The sequence below is a fragment of the Physcomitrium patens genome, chromosome 6 (genome assembly GCF_059467195.1).
Source record: "Physcomitrium patens ecotype Gransden chromosome 6, ASM5946719v1, whole genome shotgun sequence".
NCBI lineage: Eukaryota > Viridiplantae > Streptophyta > Bryopsida > Funariales > Funariaceae > Physcomitrium > Physcomitrium patens.
In genome coordinates, this window is record NC_143415.1 from 13,113,882 (window position 1) to 13,135,176 (window position 21,295).

The 21,295-nt window shown below is 36.3% G+C and overlaps 3 protein-coding genes across 7 annotated transcripts; 1 reads left to right on the top strand and 2 right to left on the bottom strand.

Annotated features, from left to right (window-relative positions):
* The first annotated feature begins 3,485 nt into the window (after window positions 1-3,485).
* Window positions 3,486-5,830, top strand: LOC112283753 (protein COP1 SUPPRESSOR 2). Its single transcript, XM_024522850.3, has 6 exons — window positions 3,486-3,907; window positions 4,077-4,277; window positions 4,514-4,628; window positions 4,818-4,891; window positions 5,014-5,174; window positions 5,339-5,830. Exons 1-6 carry the CDS (start codon window positions 3,828-3,830, stop codon window positions 5,509-5,511), a joined length of 804 nt encoding a protein of 267 aa, XP_024378618.1. The 5' UTR covers window positions 3,486-3,827; the 3' UTR covers window positions 5,512-5,830.
* On the bottom strand, window positions 5,818-8,164 carry LOC112283752 (voltage-dependent chloride channel 2, chloroplastic). Of its 3 annotated transcripts, XM_090251323.1 has the most exons (3): window positions 7,757-7,893; window positions 6,951-7,543; window positions 5,818-6,656 (listed from the first exon to the last, which is right to left on the bottom strand). In XM_090251323.1, exons 2-3 carry the CDS (start codon window positions 7,482-7,484, stop codon window positions 6,276-6,278), a joined length of 915 nt encoding a protein of 304 aa, XP_090107449.1. In that variant the 5' UTR covers window positions 7,485-7,543; window positions 7,757-7,893; the 3' UTR covers window positions 5,818-6,275. The 3 variants fall into 3 exon arrangements, with proteins under 3 accessions (XP_090107449.1, XP_024378617.1, XP_024378615.1); XM_024522849.3 differs by having other exon boundaries at window positions 6,951-8,164; XM_024522847.3 differs by having other exon boundaries at window positions 5,818-7,543.
* A 4,173-nt stretch (window positions 8,165-12,337) lies between these two features.
* LOC112283804 (cation-chloride cotransporter 1) lies at window positions 12,338-19,460 on the bottom strand. 3 transcript variants are annotated; one of them, XR_002970200.3, is made up of 16 exons: window positions 18,926-19,442; window positions 18,560-18,691; window positions 18,126-18,228; window positions 17,759-17,850; window positions 17,486-17,600; window positions 16,913-17,013; window positions 16,709-16,770; window positions 16,226-16,474; window positions 15,970-16,084; window positions 15,363-15,557; window positions 14,697-15,097; window positions 14,290-14,451; window positions 13,956-14,155; window positions 13,518-13,807; window positions 13,010-13,282; window positions 12,338-12,849 (listed from the first exon to the last, which is right to left on the bottom strand). XR_002970200.3 is itself a non-coding variant. In XM_024522987.3 (16 exons), exons 1-16 carry the CDS (start codon window positions 19,054-19,056, stop codon window positions 12,637-12,639), a joined length of 2,940 nt encoding a protein of 979 aa, XP_024378755.1. In that variant the 5' UTR covers window positions 19,057-19,460; the 3' UTR covers window positions 12,338-12,636. The 3 variants fall into 3 exon arrangements, 2 of the variants coding, with proteins under 2 accessions (XP_024378755.1, XP_090107450.1); XM_024522987.3 differs by having other exon boundaries at window positions 13,412-13,807; window positions 18,926-19,460; XM_090251324.1 differs by having other exon boundaries at window positions 13,412-13,807; window positions 17,752-17,850; window positions 18,926-19,356.
* Window positions 19,461-21,295: the final 1,835 nt, after the last annotated feature.

Sequence of the window (21,295 nt, forward strand, 5' to 3'; positions counted from 1 at the left end):
GGCACGGTATGTGAGCGATTTCGAATTTACACTCATTTCGGGATAAAAATCCTAAGGATGCAATCAATGCAGACACAACTACCTCAGTTTATTGCTTTCATTCTACAGGATGAATTAAATTACATTTGATTGAATATGGAAAGCAAAAAATTCTGTTCAGTGTCAGTTTTGCCTTAATAATAACAATTATGATACACCTTTATATGAATATGTATATATGTAACTTTGTTTATTGAATGAAGTCATTGCTAAAACATTGATTCCCAGCTTTGTTAAATGTATGTTTTTATCTTACATTAAACATGTCAAAATTAATCCACATTTGAAATCACTCTTAGAATATTCCAGGCGACTGTAGGCAATGCCAAAAGTTATTTGCAGCACTATAAGTCTAGCAATACAATACACAGACTTTTAAAATAACAGTACAATCAATCTGCTATAACCGTCATTTGGATTGATCTATGACTTATTGTGCAATAACTTTGAGGTTTGAGAGCAATAATTTACTAATTATTTTGAATATTTTAAAATTCAATATCAAATGCATTTTCTACGATTCTTTTTATTAATAAAAAATAATAGAAAAAACATGGGTAAGTAACCATAATGGTTGATTAGCATAGTTTAAAGTAATAACTACAAAAACTGCTATCTTCAACTATAGTTTTTGATACTTTTTGATCATGTACACAGAGTAAAAATTTACATCAAATTATATTTTTAAAAAAAAACTTGCTACTATTTATCCAAAATTTATCCAAAAAAAACTTGTAGTTTGTACAATATTCCAAGTATCGATGGTATTTTTTAATATCTCATTTAAAACTCTTGTAAGTTATTTATTTATTTTTCTTTTCTCTCTATAAATTAAACATCTTAGTATATACAAAAAATATGAAAAATCATAAGAATCATGTAGATGTTATTTTATAAAAATTACAAGTTGTAATACTATATGTCAAGTTGCAAAACTATGTATTGAATATAATATTATATATATATAATATATATATATTTTTATATTTAATAATTTTAGTTATTGACATGCTTTCAAATTGTTTTCAAACATGGCTTGTTGTTATGGATGTTAATGATTTATTTTATTTTATTATAATAATTTATAAATAATTAAAAATAACTTTTTCATCCACTTTTTTTTCTAATTTTTATTTGATAAAATTTTCTTGTAAGTTTTGAAATCAATAATTACTTAGAAATATAGTTCTATTGCAAGGATGTCATTTTATTTTAGATGCAACATACATCTAATGACCATATATAAAATTCACAAGAACCTTAAATCTATATTTTTTTTGTTTATACTTTAAAATGGCATTAAAAATTTTAAATGCATCTTTTAAAAGAATAAGGATTTTTTAAAAATATATGTATAAAATTTTATATAAAATTAAATAAAAAAAATACAAAAAAAATTCATAGCATGTACTAATTTTTTTTAAATCATAAGATATTTTGTTACTTTACAACAATTATGTCAATAGAAATAAGAAACTGCTAGGTGGACACTCCTCTTTTATTGTGTGGATATCCTCCCTCCCCCCAAGCGAGACCAACAATACACCATTGTTATAAGCTTTTCAACAAGCTATGTACAAATGAGGCTAAAAGGTATAAAAAAATAAAAATAAAATGATAATAATAATAATAATCCACAACATATAAACATTAGCGATACAAAAGCTAATCAAAGTAAATAAAACAAACAATCAAAGAAGGGTGTCTACTTATCAGAACCACTATGTTGACACACTTCTTTGTTTAGCTTTTATATCATTAATATTTCTATATTGTAGGTTCTTGTTAATTTTTGTTGTTATTTTTGTACCTTTTAGCCTTGCTAGTGTGTAGGTTTTTGAAAAACTTATAGCCATGGTATATTCTTGGTGTAGCTTAGGAATAGAGGGAGGTGTCAACATAATAAAAGAGGAGTATTCACCTAGTAGTTTTTTAGAATTATTATCCATTCATAATATTTGAAAAACTTCAAATGTACTATTTTTTTATTAATTGATTATTTTTTCTTAATATCTTAATAAATCTAAATTCAAATATAAATTTTTTAATGATTTTATTTATTTATTTAGCCTTTAAACATAAAAATCTATACAATAAAAATATAGTACATATTTATTTTATTTCAAGAGTGTTTATAAATAAAAATTAATCAAATATTTACTTTAAATATATTTTAAGGTCTTAAATTGTATAATTAAAAAATCATATAATTATAAATTTTATTCTTATTATAATTTTTTTGATAAAAAAACATATTATTTAAATTATTATTTGAAGTATTTTAGTTATTATATATATATATATATATATATATATGTATTTTTTTATTACAACATTCTTTAAGCTATAGCCTTAAGAATCTTCTTAAGTTTTTTTGAACCTTTTATATATTCATATTAATGTTTGTTGATCTTTGAAAAACTATAAAGTTTTCTAAAACCTCCCATAAAAGTGTAGAAGTTTCTAAGAATCTTCCATAGTCTTTTAGAAGCATTAATTGATGTTTACAACCATTTGGGGCATTCTTTAGTCCTCTAGACATTTTAATGAATTTTATTTTTGTTTTAAATTTATTTTATTTTTTCTTTTTATTTATTCATTATTTTTAGAATCATCCTATAACACTTTGAACCTCCTTGGAAGTTTCTATAAGATCAAATTTTTAATAGTTTAATTAAAAGGATAAGATAATAGATTCCTTAATCTTGGCAACACAAGTTTTAAAACAATCCAAATATTGTTTGATTCTTAGATTTATTTTTTATTTTATATTTTATATTTTAAAAAATAATCTTATGTCTAATCTAGTATTTTTATCCTCTATTATTTTTTGATACTTTGGTTCTTTGTCTTTGTACCCTTAATATTATCTCATTAATTACATATGAAAGGACAATCAAAAGCAAGCCATTTATTTTAATAGATTTATTGTAAGCATTTTTAATTTTTTTTAATAAAATAATTTGATGTTTTCTATTGTGTGTATATTTTTCTATCTAACATATATATATATATATTCTTTTAAATACATTATTGTCTTTGTAAGTTTATTTAGATTTGTACTTTTTGCATACAATAGAATTTTTTATATATGCACTATAGTTTTGTTATTTTCAATACACCTACAATTTATTCTTCTGTAGTATTAAAAATTGAATTTAAACTTAATATATAGTGAACATAGATTACTGACATTGTGAACATAGATTATTTGATTTGTAGTGAAAACACAAAACAGGACTGAAACTTCCAAAAGTGGAAATCCGTTCCCCTCAGTAACGTCGAGTTCACTGAAACTGGTGTTCGCACCGGTCAGTTGACGAGATTATCACAAATCGTCGACGAAATGAGCTCGTCGTCAAGTCGTCCAGGCTTACGTCCACGTTCGTTCCGAGGTGTGGTTATCGTCGGCATGGGCTTGGCTGAGATTGTTGAGCGGAGGCTGGGCTCCTGCATCACCCAGAGCTTCGGGTGTGGATGTTCGGCTTCGCGCGGGCAAGTGCAGCACATGTCGTGTTGAGCAATTTTCAGCAATCCGCTTGGATGTTGTGAATGTTAGCATGTGACTGGAGACATTTTTGGGTGGCGGTGGAACTTCAAGGGTGTGTGTGGAGTTTTAGGGTTTCGAAGCCCCACACTTGACAGGGTGAAGGAACCTGCTGGTATTTCTTCTTGTTTGGTCTCCGTTTGTGGTGAAGATGGGGTGTAGTGAATGATCGTGATTGTGGAGATGGGGCTGAAGAGCTAGACCTCGAGGGTTTTGGTGAAGTTTTGTCTGGTTTTACAACATGGGGGCCAATGGTAAGCGGTTCCGTAAGCGTAACGCTCCTGAAGCAGGGGAGCAGTCCGACGATGACGAGGAAATCAGGTATAGAACTCATCACATGGGGTTTGTTTATAGAAGCTCTGACGAGGTTTTGCACATATGCTTGGGCCGTTCGTCATGAATGCCTTCTGTTGAATGGGGTCGTAACCGTGGGGGTGTGTGTTTTAGATGTTTGTTGAAATTCATCGGTTGTTGTTGGAAAATTCTGCAGGTCCACGTTGGAGGAGGTGAAGTTTTTGCAAAAGCAGAGGGAACGAAGGAATGGAGTAGTGGCCAATCAGCTTGGTCAATCTCTCGGAGGGTTGAATCCCAAAGTTGCGGACAAGGGCGAGGGTGAGGGTGAGAAAGAAGAGCAAGTGCTGCAAGACACATTTGCTCAAGAAACCGCTGTGACCATTGAAGACCCTAATATGTGAGTCCATCATTGTCGTTGTAACACCTCATGCGCATTTTGTCTCTGTTAGGTGTAATATAATTTTTTTGGTTGAAATTCTGCTTAAAGAGTAAAAACCAAAGAAGGAAAATCTTGAATCGTCTTTAGACACAATCATATCAGTTTGCCGTGCTATGCTATGGAGTGAATGCGCCCTGGTTGCTTAATGCTTCTCTAATTTATATGGGGACTTACCCCGACTAAAATCGTGACAGGTTGAAGTATATTGAACAGGAGATGGCAAAGAAGAGGGGAAGAGAGTTGGGTGTAGTAGAAGAGGAATCGAAACCCCCTGAGGATGACCTTTATGTTATACCTGAGCATCTTAAGGTGTGTACTTGATAGCAAAAGCTTTGTGAGGCAACTTTTCTTTTTTTGAGTTTTATTTTCTTATGTGTCGCACTCTGGTACATATGATGCGGCTTTCGATATTGTACATTTCAACTGCATACTGTTATTAAAACGCGATGTTCTACGGATGTTGCTTTTGTGACCTGTTTGATTGTTTGAACCCTCTAGGTGCGAAGAAGAAATGCTGAGGAAAGCTCCACACAATGGACAACTGGTATTGCCGAAGTGCAGCTGCCTATAGAGTGAGCTACTTTGACAATTTTGTGATGGAAAAAGTTAAGTTATATGTTTTAGATCAGAACTAGTACTTCTACTTGTGTATTTGCGAGTCCTGTAACAACCCCTAATGCTGCACTTTGTACAGGTATAAGCTTAAAAACATTGAAGAAACAGAAGCTGCTAAGAAGCAACTGCAAGATAAGCGTCCATTTGTTGGTCGTGGCAGAACCCAGTCCAGCATACCAGCTAGTTACAGCGCTGATTACTTCCAACGTGGTCGGGAGTATGCTGAGAAACTCCGAAGTGGTAAGCGAATTCAGACACAAAGGATTGTAATTAAATTTTCCTTAACTGAATTTATGCTTTAGGGTTTTTATGGATCAGTTTCCTTTCTTTGCACCTGCAAGCTCATTTAATTTACCATGGAAAATCTTCATGACCTCTTGTTCATGTAAATTTTTATTGAGCAGAACATCCTGAACCCTTTAAAGATAAGGGGAGAGGTGGAGGAGCAGGGCGAGGTGATCCGATTGGTTCTAACAGCGAGAAATTGGATTTAGGTAACAGAAGGCAAGCTGCCACCGATGAGATTATGCTAGAACGTTTTAGAAAGAGAGAAAGAAGCCGATTAATGAGACGGTGACTCGGACTAGTTGCTGCTCTATCCTCTTTCGCAATTCTGAGTCTGTGTAGGGGTAAAAGTACGTGTATTTTAAAACTACGTGTTTGACATCAACGGCATAGGAAATACTCGTTCACGTCTGGTGAACAATTGCATCATGGTTTACTTATACTTCACCGGCTTAACTACAGCAGTAATCATCGTTATCAATTTCACTGCAGACAGTGTCTTGTTACTAGGTATCTGCTCGTTGTGTAAAGAGTATTTCCTCATCTTCAGACTAAATCAAAAAGCCCAATCACAGACGTGTTGGGAACATGCTCACACTTTTCCCGTGAAATTATTGTAGCTCCTTTAAATTTATGTGCAGGAAAGTTTACAGTGTAAAGATATGAATACTTGGTGGTTAAGGTTTTCAAGCTCAAGTATTCGAATCTTGATTTGCAAGGAGATGATATTTATAGTGCTGCTTCGAGTATAAACTTAGTAAAATGCCTGGAAAACTCCCTATGTTCCACTCTAACAAGTCTCACTTTGTCCTCAGCTCATTTTTGCCTCTTGACTGTTATGCCTATTCTTAACAGTTCCTCACTTACATCGCTTTGGTCTCACACTACCTCAGTGAACATGCAAGGCTTCTGAATGACTTATGAGGTTTACTTTTGTGACTTAACCTCATGCGACCCTAGTCTTACTTTTGGCAGATTTGAAAAATACTTTGTCTGCGTAGAGTCGGACACGTTTGCTTGTCATTCACGTTCACTCAACACCCTGCCAACCATCATTCAACTTACAGACTTCAACTTCGAGAAACCAACATTCAAGTCCCCATAAAGGCTAGTTGTGGAATGAGAATGAGATCTTGATTTGTCGAAGAACTTTCTTCCGCTGTAAGACTTATAAGACTTAGACCTGCCCAAACCAAGCATCACTTCATCTTCTTTGGACGTCTCTTCCAGGGGATCAGAATCCATAGACTCCATTTCTATTATCTGCTCCAGATTCTTGGTAGTATCAGTTTTCTTCGGGTGCTCCGAGCGAATACTCTCTGTCAGTAGGAAAACGTCCTCGCGTGTTGCACGGAACATGTCAATTGCCGACCTGATCCCGCCGCAGATAGAATCCAGTGCCAAAATGCAGAAAGGCTCTTCTATTACAACCCCGACCTGCTCAATGTAAAACAATGCAGCACTGCTCATAAAAGTGGCAGGAATTGTCAACCATCTACAATCATTCCACAGACCATACGGTAACGCCAAGTGCCACATGATCAACATTCGAGATGTCATTCTTGTGTAAGCAATGGGAATGGGTGTTTTGAATATCCTCTCACATGCACCCACATTATCATGGAACTGAGTCAGATTGGCGTCCATACAGATCTTCTCCCAGTTTGGAATATGACACTGGCTAATAATCTCCGAAATCACTTGCAGCACATAGATGGGTTGATTTTGTACCAGCGAGACCTTGTGGAACTCTTCGTCCTTCAGTATATCTTTGATCTCACTAGTCGTGCTAGAACTCGGACCCTCTTGAGTCAAATGGAGCTTTAGATAATATGGATAAGCTTTCAGAAAGCGCAATAAACACTCCAATCTGGCGGCATCTTCTGGATTTTTAATCCACGACAAAGCTTGTCTTGCCAAGTCTCTGCACCTGTTTACGTTGGAACCCCAAACTTTCCGAGCCTCGTCGAAGCGCTGATAGGAAGAGTTGGTGCGGAAGACAAGAAGGAAGGCTAGAACTGGCGAAATGAAAGTGAAGGGTATAGGGGACACTTTGAGGTAAGGCACCCAGCTAGCGACCAGCATGTGTTGTACGCCGTGGTTGATCACTGTGACGAAAACCGCAGTAATGGTGCTCAATAGAACAGGCGGGCCAAGCGCAGCGATCACACCCGACGCCGCTATGGAGATAACGTGCCGGGCATGGCGCCACGAAGACTTATGCCTTCTCCACTCGTCGTGGCCGTAGACTGTGTTGCGGTGCATTTCGATAGTCTACCTGGAGCAGAACCCACTTCCAGGTAGACAGCTTCTCTAGGTAGCCTCTGCGAAAGAAATCCTCAACAACCCAAACTAATCAACAGCGGACCCCATCACGCAGCAACAACAACAAAAACAACTGAACCAGCAACTAGCGCGCCCCTGACCGAGCTAAGAATCACAACTGCCAAGCTCACAGACACCAGTTCGAGACCAGCCTGCAAAAACAACAGAGCTGCCGTCGGAGTGAGATGATAGACTAACACAGTGCATATTACCCAGAGTGGTTACGATCTCGGTGACACCACAGGGAGGCTGAATTGTGATCTGAACAGTCCATCAGATTGGAGTCCAGGGAGGTTGTGAGAAAGGATCTGCGTAGGCTCACAGCTACTGTCTGACCAACGACGACTAGTCATGGTGAAGGAGTCAAACTGATCCCCACTCGTGCCTCGGTGGAGGAAAAACACGTCGTCTGAGGCACAAACAGCGCGTGACGACAGGAGCAGCTCTGAGTCGGCGATACTGACAATAAGATCGGCATGTCATAAATCCTCCCCACAAAGTCCATATCTAGAGTTCTGTTGCAGAATCATAAAAGATGTGGTTCCGAACCATGTGCACTTCCAGGCTCGGTTCGGCTCATCTCCCAATAACTTGCCTGGCCTCAACTCCGACCATAATGGGCCACCAGTTTTCGGTGTGTGACGAGTGCTAAGCCTTTTCTGTCATTCTAAAACATGTTTCTAGCATTTTGTCTGCATTGCTGTTAATACTGCTCTCCTGCTTATTCTTGCTCCTCGATTTTCGTGCTTTTCCTGCTCCCCACTTTTTCATTATTTACATATATATATATATATATATATGTGTGTGTGTATATATGTATGTGTGTGTGTGTGTGTGTGTATATATTTAACTTCTCCTGTCGGTTTCCATAAAACTTCTTGTACTGTTAGGTCTTTGGAGTTATTGTTTCTGTGTTTTCAATGGTTTACTGTTATTGTTATTGTTATTAGTTTTTGCTGTCAATATGGTTTTTGGCATGAATTCAGGGCTTTTGAACAAATAAAGTCAGGTCTTTCAAGTTATGTGTCTTTCACAGTTTATGTACCGTTTAGTATGTTTCAAAGGCTTTGAAGCTGTTCTTTTAAGTGATAATGAACATGATGCATTTGTGTAAATGTATTATGTGCCTACAACTGCTTTGGCATGTATATTGTAATATACTTCTTTACCACACATTTTGACTGCTAATATAATCCTGATGTTTGAAATATCCAGGAATAGTAAACACTAATTGCCATTGTAATAAAGATGACATCCTTGTGTATGTTATTCTTAAAAGTAGAATAATATTATTAGAAAAGTTCTTGTCATTCATATTGGTAAGAATTAAAGTAAAGCATAATACTGTCTTTAAGTTTATTGAAATTGGTTTCAATTGAAAAAGCACAATGACTTTCAACAACAACAATCTCAACGAAACTTCAAGGACAGATTGATAAGAATAAATGTGACCTAAATGTTTTCTTTTCTGTTTATACTAGCCAATACATATATTTTTACAATATATATTTTGTAAATATTTGGTATTATAACATTAAAAAATAATAAAAGATACTAAATTCAGTTACTGTTATAATGTTTTTATTCAAAATTTGTGTTGTTATACAATCATAAAAAACAACTGAAGATCAATAAACCATTTCATGAATTTTTGTGTTTTAACTAATCATTGAACATGAAGTTTTAAGACTTATTTGAGTCGATGACAAAAAAAAATCCACTTCAAATATATTTGACATTTCAATGTACATGTGAGTATAATGTATAATGCTCATAATTGAAAATGTTTTAGCCACAATTTGATGGAATTTCTTCAATTGTAATCAAAATATGTAACCTACTTATACATTTGAATTCTTTATAGAAAATAAAAGAATTAAGGACATTGCCACCACAATCCACTACCTATTATAGTTTTATTATTATTATTATTATTATTATTATTTTATATTTCAATAAAAAAAATTAGCTTCAATCAAATGGTTTAAAAGATATTGAAAAAAAGAGACATGTGATGGATAAAAGATTGTGGCGATACCAACAAAAAATGTGGTGACATACAACAATTATTAAAATCCAAAATTCAAAAAGTTGCATTTTTTCACAAGTTTTCTTTCCACTTTACAGCACATACAGTGTCCAAAACTCACCAAAAAAGTTCCCTTTGCTATTTTAAAAATAACTTACGTGTATAATTTGTTTTTATTTTATTTTTCCCCTTTCTTCCCCCATTCATTCATTCATCCCTCCCTCCCTCCCTCCATCCTACCCATCCACTCATTCATTCATTCACTATTTCTAGGATGCAGGCCACAAGGACAGAAGAGAATGGAGCAGTGGTCAGTGTCAATGCCAATCCCAAAATGGGAGTACATACAGACACACAATAAGAGTGGCAGCAGCCTGCCCTCATGACATCACCACAACAAAACAAAAGCACCACAACTGCATAGAATTGTAGAAGGAGCCCAACTTAGGTCATGACAATTTTGGATCCCACAGCAAAAGCATGAAACAAGAATAATACGATGGATAACGCTCTCAATACATCATAAATAATGCTTGTCAGAAAATGGAACTTTTCCCACTGTCTTCTTATTGTTGTAAGAGTTTCCATCATTGTCTCAATCGTCCTATATTTTATTTTATATATATAGGATGTCTGATATATCCCACCTAACTTGTTCTGTTTCTATTTGTGTATTTGATGTTTTGCCCATGATCCATGATATTGGGTGAGATGAGATAGGTTTTAAGATTGTATCCAAAGAGGATGTCTTGTGGGTAGATGTTTGTAGTGGATGTTCATCTAACCCTTCACACTCAAATTTTATTTTCATTTACTTTTTTTTTTTTTTTTTTTTTTTTTTAAATAATTTTAAGTTGCTCTATTACAATGCTCCCCACAAATCCCATTCCCTACTCTCCTCACTCCCTTGCAAAATTAGTTCATCACCAAGTGCAAAATTGAGGGATTGATGATGGAGTGGGAAGTCCTAAGTAATGTGGGAATAGAGTGAAGACATGTGGGTCAATTTCAGTTTTGAGTGGTTCAAATTAAAATTTATCCTAAATTAAATGGATTACCATGTTCAAAATCCATAAAATATTTATTTAAGATAAAAAAACTCAAATAAATACATAATTTTCTTTGGAAACAAATTGGTGTTTTATTTACTTCTCATAATATATAATGAGATGTCAGTTTTCATACATATATATATATATATATATATATATATATTGAAAAATATTTTAAAAAATATCATTACCTTTAACATTGTTTTAATGTTATTTTTAAAAAAAATCGTATTAATAAATTTTAAAATTCAAATTAAATTTAGATTTGACCATGTATTGTTTATTTTATGGTAGTTAATTGTGAATACAATGTAAAATTTATCTTTTTAAAAAAATTAATAAATCACCACTTTCCTCTTTGTCTACCTAAATAATTTATAAATGCGAAATAGTTTCAAACATGTGAGGTTACTACCATAGTTTTAATGATATTAAATGTTCCCTATTCTACTTTATTGAAATTTTAATCCATCAAATTTGTTTTTTGAATTTTAAAAAATAAAAAGTAATATCTTTAAAGACTATATATATATGGAAATTCTAAAGTATTTAAATATATATATATATATATATATATATATGAATTTGCACTTAGAAAGAATAATGCTTTAAAAAAAGTATGATTCATCAAATGAAATATGCTATTGGAATAGTTGAAAATATCACAAACAAATATCATGTTTAATAAACTATGACCCTCTTTAAATCATTTCTTCATATTTTAGTGGTTCCCATAAAGAATGATGTCGTAACCCACATGAAAGAAATAAGAATCAAAGAAATGGGTGAATATTTGAATAAAGGAGAGTATCTTGCTATCATAAAAATACCAATAAGACTTAAAAAATGGAAGGAGCTCTACTCCTTATGTAACAATTTAGATTCTTTATTATTAGCACAAAATGCGAATGACAAAGTTTTCTTAATTGATAAATGGAAAATTTATATGGAAATTGCTTTATTTATTTGCTTATTTATTAGCAAGTGCCAATAGTTTTGTTCAAATTTCATTTTTGTGTACTAAATTACTCGCAAAATTAAATCTTCCAAATTGCTCAAGTGTGCTGCATCAGTCTGCCAACTTAGGCCTCTTCCCTTTTGCTTTATAGCATCACTTCCTTCCTTTGTTTATATGGTTCTTGATGCAAAGGCTAGACAAGTACTACAAGCCCTCTGTTCCATGCATCTCTATCTAGAAAAATGCATTCTTCACTGGTTCTATAAAATGCTCTTATCACCAAACTATTTCTCTCTTTGGTATTTTGTTTTTGCTACATTTCTTCTAATTTCTCTAATTACAATGTATTTACCAACTCAACTGCTAATACAGCTCTAATTTATAAAGCAAAGATTTAAGAAGTCGTATCAAAAACTTACTAAATATATCTATTAAAAATAGAAGTATCAAATTTGAATACCATCAGAGGTTATTTTTAATGAATTGCAGAATCTTTATGTATATACATTTGTTATTTATACTTTTAAAAATATATATTCATTGATATTTTAAGGGTGGCAACAACTGCCCTTGCGCGCTTCGGTGATTGTTAGATGGAAATTTTAGGTTCTGGACAAAAACCTGTAAGCGTGATTATCAAGGAGATATGACTGGCTTGCCACTAACATGTCGTTCAGCAATATAGAACTGAAGATCATGTGGACATCGCTTTCTGGTGGGAATAGACCATTGACAATGAGCAATAGACACGATAAAAGATTAAAAGATAATGAGAAACATTTCAGACAGTAAAATGTCTCATCATAGATTCTTCTTTGTTTCATTCTACAGTAAGGTGGAAAAGAATGTTTCCTAGAGTCGCTTTGTCGACACCGGCAGTGGAGAGTAATTCATCTTCTCGACCTACAAGATGCGGGAGATGAAAGTTTTATCCGCAGTATACTTCCAATAAAGAAGCTCGTTAACTAACACTAACCTTGGCGCAACATCATGATTGTGTACATAAATACTCGATGCAGCAGGACAAGTCCTATGTAGGGCCTGCACTCCTGTCTACGTGAAGACAGTGATGACATCTCGTCTGTATCCTCGCACCATTAATAGTCTAGGGATGTTAGCTACCAGTAAGTCGATGTACTCCATATAGCAAAATGCAGGGTGGCGAGGGGGTGGTGGAGGCAAACTAACTAGAACTACTGCCGCAAGTTTAGAGTACCGTAAAATGATAGAATTGAGCTTTAATGTTGTATACAAAAACTTGTTCACCTGAAGTACAAACAAAATCGGCACACAAGTTAACATATGCAACGAAATTCAATATTCAACACCCAGTGAAGCTAGGGCTAATTAGAACGGCACGATTCACGTTTTCATCCTCGAGATAAACCAAATCAGCCAACAGCAGAATTTCATCAAATTTGCTCACCTGGTGCTCGTTGAAAGGACTATAATCCGCCTCAAACTTGCTATCACCACAGACTTGCTTCATTTCCTCCACACGGACTGTGATCCGCTTGCGAGCTTTTGAGAAAGCCTCCATAGCACCGTCGCGGCCTACTCCATTTTCCTGTCGGTGATCCTCCCACGACTTCATAGTCACCACAATAACGTCTGCTTGCATTCGCAAATCATACAAAAACTTTTTCACGTCCGCTTTTAATTCTTCAGCCTCCGTCTCTTCCTCAGCAATGCAGAACACCTGTGATGAAAATAAAAGTTTATTCTGCATCAATTAGGCTCAATGTAATGTTTGCCTGAATTTGAGAGGTAACACTGCAATAACGGCACGAGATTCCATCAGAATGCATCAATAATTCAAAGTTTATACCTGGATTTTGCAATTATCAAAACATTCTTTTGCACGAAGCAACTGAGACAGCAATAACATGAGACCACCATCTCGAACAATCCAGTACAGGTCAATAGTACCATACTGCCTGTCATATTCATTAGGCCACTCATCCAGACCCTTCACAAAGACAACTGCCTTGTTTGCTGTGGAGCAGTCGTTGATGATACTGTAGAAATTGTTAGGCACTTCGCGGTGAGCTTCATCTCTCCATGTTTCAGGGTATCGCATGCACACGATATTTGGCTTTAAGTTGGCCAGCCCCATGGTCTGAACCACGCCCCGAAATCCATCAAGAAGTCTTCTTGCCACAATGACTTCTGCAACTCCTTCACATTTCTTCTCTTGAATGTACGTACCCAACAGCTTGCCAGCCTGCAACACATGGATCTGTCAATAACTGGTACAATACATTATATGATGCGTTGTAACTTTTATGTGTAATCTAGAATTGCGCACGCACTCACGGACAAATAAACATATACTTTTATAACATTCCAAATTCTAACTAGTATTCTCGAACCTGTCGAGCATCTTCATTTCTAGTCTTGTAGTCTCCTTCTAAAATGGACATGAAGATGGACATTCCACGGCCCTTTTTCTTCATGCAGTTTGCAAAATCTGCAAGTTTTGGATGGCAAGGCGCGTCATTCGGCAAGATCCCCCATGGCTTGCAGAAGATGAGAGGAATAGGATACCAATTTTTTGGATGTACTTGAGTTGCTGCAGCGAATGATTTTATGCATTAGTTCTGGTTCTACCATGGCATTAAGAGTTACCCTAAAAAAAGCCATCTGGGGTGTATTAAAGAACTGAATAAGTAATTCAAAAAAGCAAGTCATGCACTGTAGTAGCACCTCCAAGAGAACGAAGACTTCGCAAGGCAAGTTGGAAGTAGGCACTTTTGAACCCATCTCCCCAATCACCGCCTTTGCCTTTGATGCTAACATACCAATAAAGCAAACTTGCCAATGCTAATGAGACCACAGTAAATAACCATGAAATTACGAACATGATAACTGCATCCATAACAGAATTCCGTGAGTTGAGAGTACATAATCAATCTTGTCATGTCATATCCATGATACGATACTGCACACCGATACATAAACCACAGAAAGAACAGCAACCTCGAAGCACAACCCAGGTTAACAGTTTGCTACCTCAAGAGTATTTATGCCACTTCAAAGACAAAAAAAAACGCTATTTCTAGGATAACTTTGCACCGAAATTATAAAAAAATGGAAAAAGATACAAAACTCACCGATGCAAAGAACCGCACCCACAAGTGAGAAGCTCCAGTGATGATATTTCCAGCGAGGACGCCAGCTGGGCGCGTCTAGAAGCTCAAGCAAAAGGCAAGACAGATTTACACCTCCATAGCACATGAGAAAAAACATGGTGATAACAGGGGTGATGAGGTCAAGGTTGCCAATAACTACACAGCTTGAGCAGATGAACATGGTGGCGAGTGTTGATAAATGAGGTTCCACACCATCTGGGGCCTTGAAGTATTTCAATACTGGAAGAATATCGTCATTGGCTATGGCAGCTAAAAGTCTTGGAGCCCCTGTTAGGCTCTGCAAAGCAGCACCAAGTGTTGACAAAATCACTCCTACTTGCACTACCCAAGCTACTGGCCATGCCACTGTCGCTGTCAACAGTCTGCTCACATTTCCAGGATGCAGATGTTAGTAGTACGCCACTAGTGAACAATAGATGCATGCACTTTGTATTCATTAAAGAGGTTTTCAGCATCACCAAAATGCATCATACAATAATTGTTTTAACTTAAGAACATGTGTAAATAAAACCAATAGCAGATGATTGGAGGAGAAAAAGATGCTGAAGGTAAATCTCATCTAAAATTTTGAAAACTGAAGAACTACTGAAATATATTCAGTTACAAATGAGTTGTGAGAAGTCGAACCTGTCGGTTAGCAGCTGTTCTCTAGTGGCTACTGCCCCAAACATGAACACAGACACCAGATACAAAGCCGTGGTAGTGCCAATAGCTGACAATGTCCCCACGGGAATTGATTTTTGCGTGTCTTTTAAAGATGCCGAACGATTTGAACCTGCCATGATGCCTGTGACAGCTGGGAAGAAAAGTCCCAACAATGAACTGCAAATGATAACAAAAACACATAAGATAATCCCCACGATGAAAGAAAAAGGTTTTAAAACGCAGGTTGACCTCCAAAGCTCCGAACAGTATTCCAGAGTGATCTTGAAAGAACATACATAGAGTAATGAATACAAGAGTATATAGCAATAAAATTACAAGCAGGAGAAATTAATAAAGAACTACCAGAAGGAACTGGGGAGAGAGCGAGAGAGATCGAGCGAGAGAAAGAGAGTGTGTGTAAGTGTACATCTATGGCTTCATAAAATACAGTAAGGAGTCACAATAAGAGGATGGAGTGCATTTAATATAGGAAGTAATTCCACAGTATAAGGGAAGGTAACATATTAACAATGGTTTAGTGAAAATCAAACTCATACTCCTATGAAGGTATATTGGTTCAAAGATTTACTAAAAGCTCCAGTATATATCTCCGTCAGGAGTTGGAATGCCAGCATGATTGGTGCGTTGAAATGCAGAGCCCCAATTGGAGGTCAATGTACTCCATCTTAAACCCGTGACTCCCGCTGTATTTCACCCAGCCAATTGTACCAACTACTCAATTATAACCATGCTTCATAATATTCTGTAACCTTCACAATTTATGTACAATATGCGATTCAATGAGAATAAACTCAATACAAACAGCAGAGACTAAGATAACTTACGCGGATCTTTGCTGCGAGGAGCAGCTAAAATACCAATGAAGATCAGTGCTACCGATAACAGCACTGGAACAAGGAAAGCGGGAGCAACCTTGTTAATGATTTTGACTCCTCCAAAGACAATCAGGCAAAGTAATACTGTAAGTATTACTGAATAAACCTGAAGGTCGTGAATATTTGTGGTCTTCAGTACATCAGTCACTGTTGACCCAGATGGAGCTCCAGGAAGCGTGTCGGTGATGGTAATGGTTTCTGTACAGCCAACATGACTCAAATTCAATGGGATAAATTCAAAATGTTGCTATAGTACTACAAAATCTACGCATATTCATTGATATGCCCTTCAACACATACATCAATTGAAGCTTCAAGCTCAAATCCGAAGCCAGTTCCCCTACGACGTTCCTTTGATTCTGAAAAAAAGTTGCGAAACTATGACATAAGCAGGCGGCATTACAAATAGTTCAACTCACATCGACAACTTACGCTTGAATATGCCTGCCGCAGGAATGGCATCGAGAAAGGTTTCTACGGCTCCAAGGACGTATCTGTAGAGAAAATGTGCACAATCTCGAGCCTCAAGTATTTGCTAAATTGCAATGGTAAAGTTAAACTAACTTTTTGGTGGTACTAAGTACACAAATTCAGGAAAGCCGGCAGTAATTAGAGGGGCTAAAATCAGACACTTACAAAGATCCAGCCACAGCATTGCCGAGAAAAAAGCAAAGTCCAATGCTGACCCCAACCTCAGGACCCAGCGCCCTGCCTATCAGATAGTAAGGACCTCCACCCTGCAACCGTAGCAGAATGCGTTGTTTTAAACTGAAATTTTGGATTCAAACTTTAAACAAAGCTTCATGAGCCATGTTACAACACCATAAACAGACCACAAAGTGATTTAAACATAACAGCATATCTAAAATCCCAGCTAATTGCAACAGAGCCAGCTAGTCCAGTACTGATTGAAACAAGTGACTAGGCCTAGCCAGAATGCATATGAATAGAAGTTGTAGTGATAATGATTACAAGCACGAAGAGAATTTCGACAACTAAAAGTAATGGCAATCCAATGGAATTAAGGTAGACATAAAAACATATCACATTCTTTAACCGACTCCCAAATTACGCTTTTTCTCAGCAGGTACCCTACGAGGTGGGCTAAGAGACATCTGATAAGGAAAACAGAAGTTATAAGCATGGAGTCACCTACAGACTTTTCAATCGGCACTAGATGTTACCACAACATCAAAGTACCCTCCTCACCTTCATAGCCCCATTAGTGGCAATAGCACTAAGGGAAAGCCCAGTTAGAAATGTACAGAGGCAGCAAACAGATACCAGCACCAAGCTGTGCCAGATGCCTGCTATACCAACAATCCTGCAAGAGTGATCAAGTGATCAGATAACAGGCAGGACAAAGTTCACTTGGTTTCAACTTGCAGTGAGTAGAGGCATAAGACACAAAGATGGAGTACCAAAGGAACCTAAAAAATAAAAGATAAATTGTGTAACATGCTGAGATGTCTTACAGCTCACCATGAAAATCGAATATAAAATATAATGCCCAGAATGTTCTGTAGGCAAGGTATGAAGACGCCCATCAATGTCCCAAGATTTGCACTCTTCGTCTGCAGACAAGTCAATTATCGTGTCATAACACAGACAATAATAAAAAGTGGTTGTGGCACCGAATGCTCATAAATATACATAATGAAGAGCCACAGGTTACGAGTGATGAAAAACGCAAGCAAGAGATAAACAAAATTTGAGAGGGTTTGATGCTCTTCACTCAAATCTCTTCCACCTCTAAAGGTTTTTAAGAATAGCAGTCATCAAATTGTTGAATACTCTGCATATTAAGATTTAAATTGCAACAACATTGATCACTGACAAGCCTAACTACCTGGAAAAAAGGTTGCTGGGCAGGATCTTGACGCTGTTGACCAACAGGGACTGCAACCTCTCCGACCTGAGGACTTTGTGGTGTATGCTGCTGACCTCCCATACTGCAGAATCACTAAAACAAAAGTCCATCACATCGCTTCACCTTTATCAAATCACTGCTGCAGTTATGCTACAGCATAGCAGCTGCTGATCTTACAACATTTCGCAACATAGCTGTTTTTCTTTCTCATGGATCAAGAAAGAAATGAAAATTTTCTTCTCTTAGTGACAGGGAGGATAACAATCTCATCTAGAACCAAGATGGCATGCACTAAATAACGAGAGCGTCCAATCTGACACAATTAAAAGACTTGACATAAATTTTAAAAATAAAACAAAAATAAAATCGATACAAAAACGCGATCCTAACAGAAGTTAATCACGAAGACAGACCTTTTGAGGCCCCTCACATTTACAAGAGGATCACTTTCAAAGAGTTCCAGCTTCGATTCGCGCTCGCTGCGCTCAAAGATAGCCTTGCTTGGAGAAGAAGGCCGTCCCTGCCCATTTTCTTTTCCCTGTGACCTAGTACGCCACCACACCAATTTTCCAGTGGTAAGAGATCTTCATCTCTTCAGGTCGAATCCCACTTCCTTGCTCTCCAAAAAAAAACCATCAAGTCTTAAAGAATCACACGAACTCTGTTTTCCTATCATCAAAACTCAGCAAATAAACGAGCAAATAAATAAATAATCTACAACACCAACAATCTTAACATCCCCGCATTTTCACTCCCGGCAGTATTATTCCACAACTAACCGAGCACCAGGAGGACTCTCCGGAGCAGCATGGCGGGGCGGTAATGGAGACGACAGATCCACAGTCGTCATTTCAACACCTTCAGCTCCACCCTCGTCTGCACTTTTCCTCCTCTCGTCCCCTTCCGCCATCGTTCCCGCTTCACCAAAATCCTTCACAAAAATCCCCCTCCTTCACTCCAACCCTCGCAACTCCCCCAACCTACATCCTGCCCCTATCTCCACCCCCTCGTCGTTTCATCACAAACCCAACTCCACAAATCGACTTTCGGACCTCAAATCCCATAAACCCCATTCCTCTTTTACAGATCCATTACACACCCTCGCAATACCATACGCATTTCCGACCCACCGCGAACCCTCATCGTCTTCAAATGCTACAAAAACTCCGGCAAAAGCACCGATCTACAACGCCACGCTTGACTTCGGAGCATACAGATCCACCCACGAAATTAGCAGGCAACACGATGTGGGGATGCGGCGGGGGGGGGGGGGGGGTGTTGTCGCCGAGGTCACAATGAATCGCTTAATTGAGTGAGTAGAAGTGTGCATTACAGTACTTACATGAGATCGAGGCTTGAGTCAATTTTCCATCTACTTACTACCCCACAACTCGCACTCCCCTCTGAAGTGCGAGTTCCGACATTCAATCCTGACAAATCTACCACTTTCCTTTCATGCCCATTTCCTAGATTTCTCTCAGAGTTTTCGTAGATTTTGTGAATATTGTAGATTCCTGTTGGTTCTGTACGTTTGTGGTGGATGATATTCGTCCAAGCGGTGGATGTGGTTTTTTTAGTTAGGAAGTCATGGAGATTTTGTGCTTTAATTTTTCAAGTGGAATTTTGATGGGAAATGTACTCCTCATTTCTTGGTAATCAAAATGATGGATTATTTATTTATTTGTTTATTTATTTATATTTATTGCCTTGTAATGTGATAATCTTTTTACTTGTATCAATAGTTGCTTTGGTAATAAAACTCTTAATTATTTTTTAAATTGGTATGTTGCAATTATAATGTAATATTTATTTAATTAATCGATTATAAATTCTCTAAATGTTTATATAAAATTATTGTAGTTGTATTTATTGGTTACAAATCATGTTTATTATATATTATTTGTTTTCTTTGCAGCCCATTACTAACCAATGTTCTCATTAGCAACCATAGTAATATTGAAGAAAAAGGATTTTGGAGTTACCAACATATAGCATCCGCAAGGTTACTCACAAAGAGAGTATGGAGTAAGATATCTCTTACTTCGAACATCCAATACTTATAAGTGGTAGCTGATGGCATAATGGACAACTTCCATCCTTTGATGAATACATCCATCCAACATTCTATGGAAACTATATATTGTTATCTTATCTTATTATAAAAAATATCCTTTTAATATATTCTTTATACTCTTAAGAACTTTTGTTCATTCATCTACTTTATTTCTTGGCCTTTTTACATACCAAGAGCCAATCCTTTAACCAATAGCAACTCATCTAAAGTAATATTTTTTACAATATTACTTATTCTACTTTCATATTTATTTATATATTTTAATAATTCTACTTTGCTATTGATTAAAGGCTTTCAATTCTAATGCCTTTATTAACATGTGATGTCTATCCTTTACTAGTGCCTTTGTCAACAAATCAACAAGCATGTCTTTTGTTGCATAATATTTTATATCAATCACTCCTATTTCAATCTTCTCTCTTATGAAGTGATATTGAATGTTAATGTGCTTAGTCCTTGAATGATGCTTTGGATTCTTTTCAAATGTAAGACATCCTTGATTGTCACACTCCATTGGAGTTGCTTCCATTTGTACTATTCCAATGTCTTCTAAAAGTTGTCTTAGCCATATTGCCTCCATTGCACTATGACTTGTTGCCATATATTCCACCTCCATTGTTGATCTTGCAATTGTGGATTGCTTCTTATAATTCCATGAGATAGCTCCTTCTCCAATAAAGAACACATATCCCATTGTTGACCTTCTATCATTTGCATCTTCAATCCAATCCGCATCACAATAATCTTGCAAACTAATGTTATCATCTCCAAAGCACAATTTGAAATGGAAAGTACCTTTTAAGTACCTCATGATTCTTTTGATGGTTGCTCAATGGATTGGTGTAGCCTTTGACATGTATTGAGTCACAATACTCATTGCATATGCAAGATCCATCCTTATACCAACCATTGTATATATAAATGAATCTACTATTGTCTTATATAGAACATCTTTCACTTGATCTTCAACTTTAGCATACTCTTCATCTGTGAGCTTCATCAACTTCAAATTAGCATCTAAATGTGTTCCAATAGGCTTACGCTCTTCCATGTTGAATCATTTCAATACTTATTC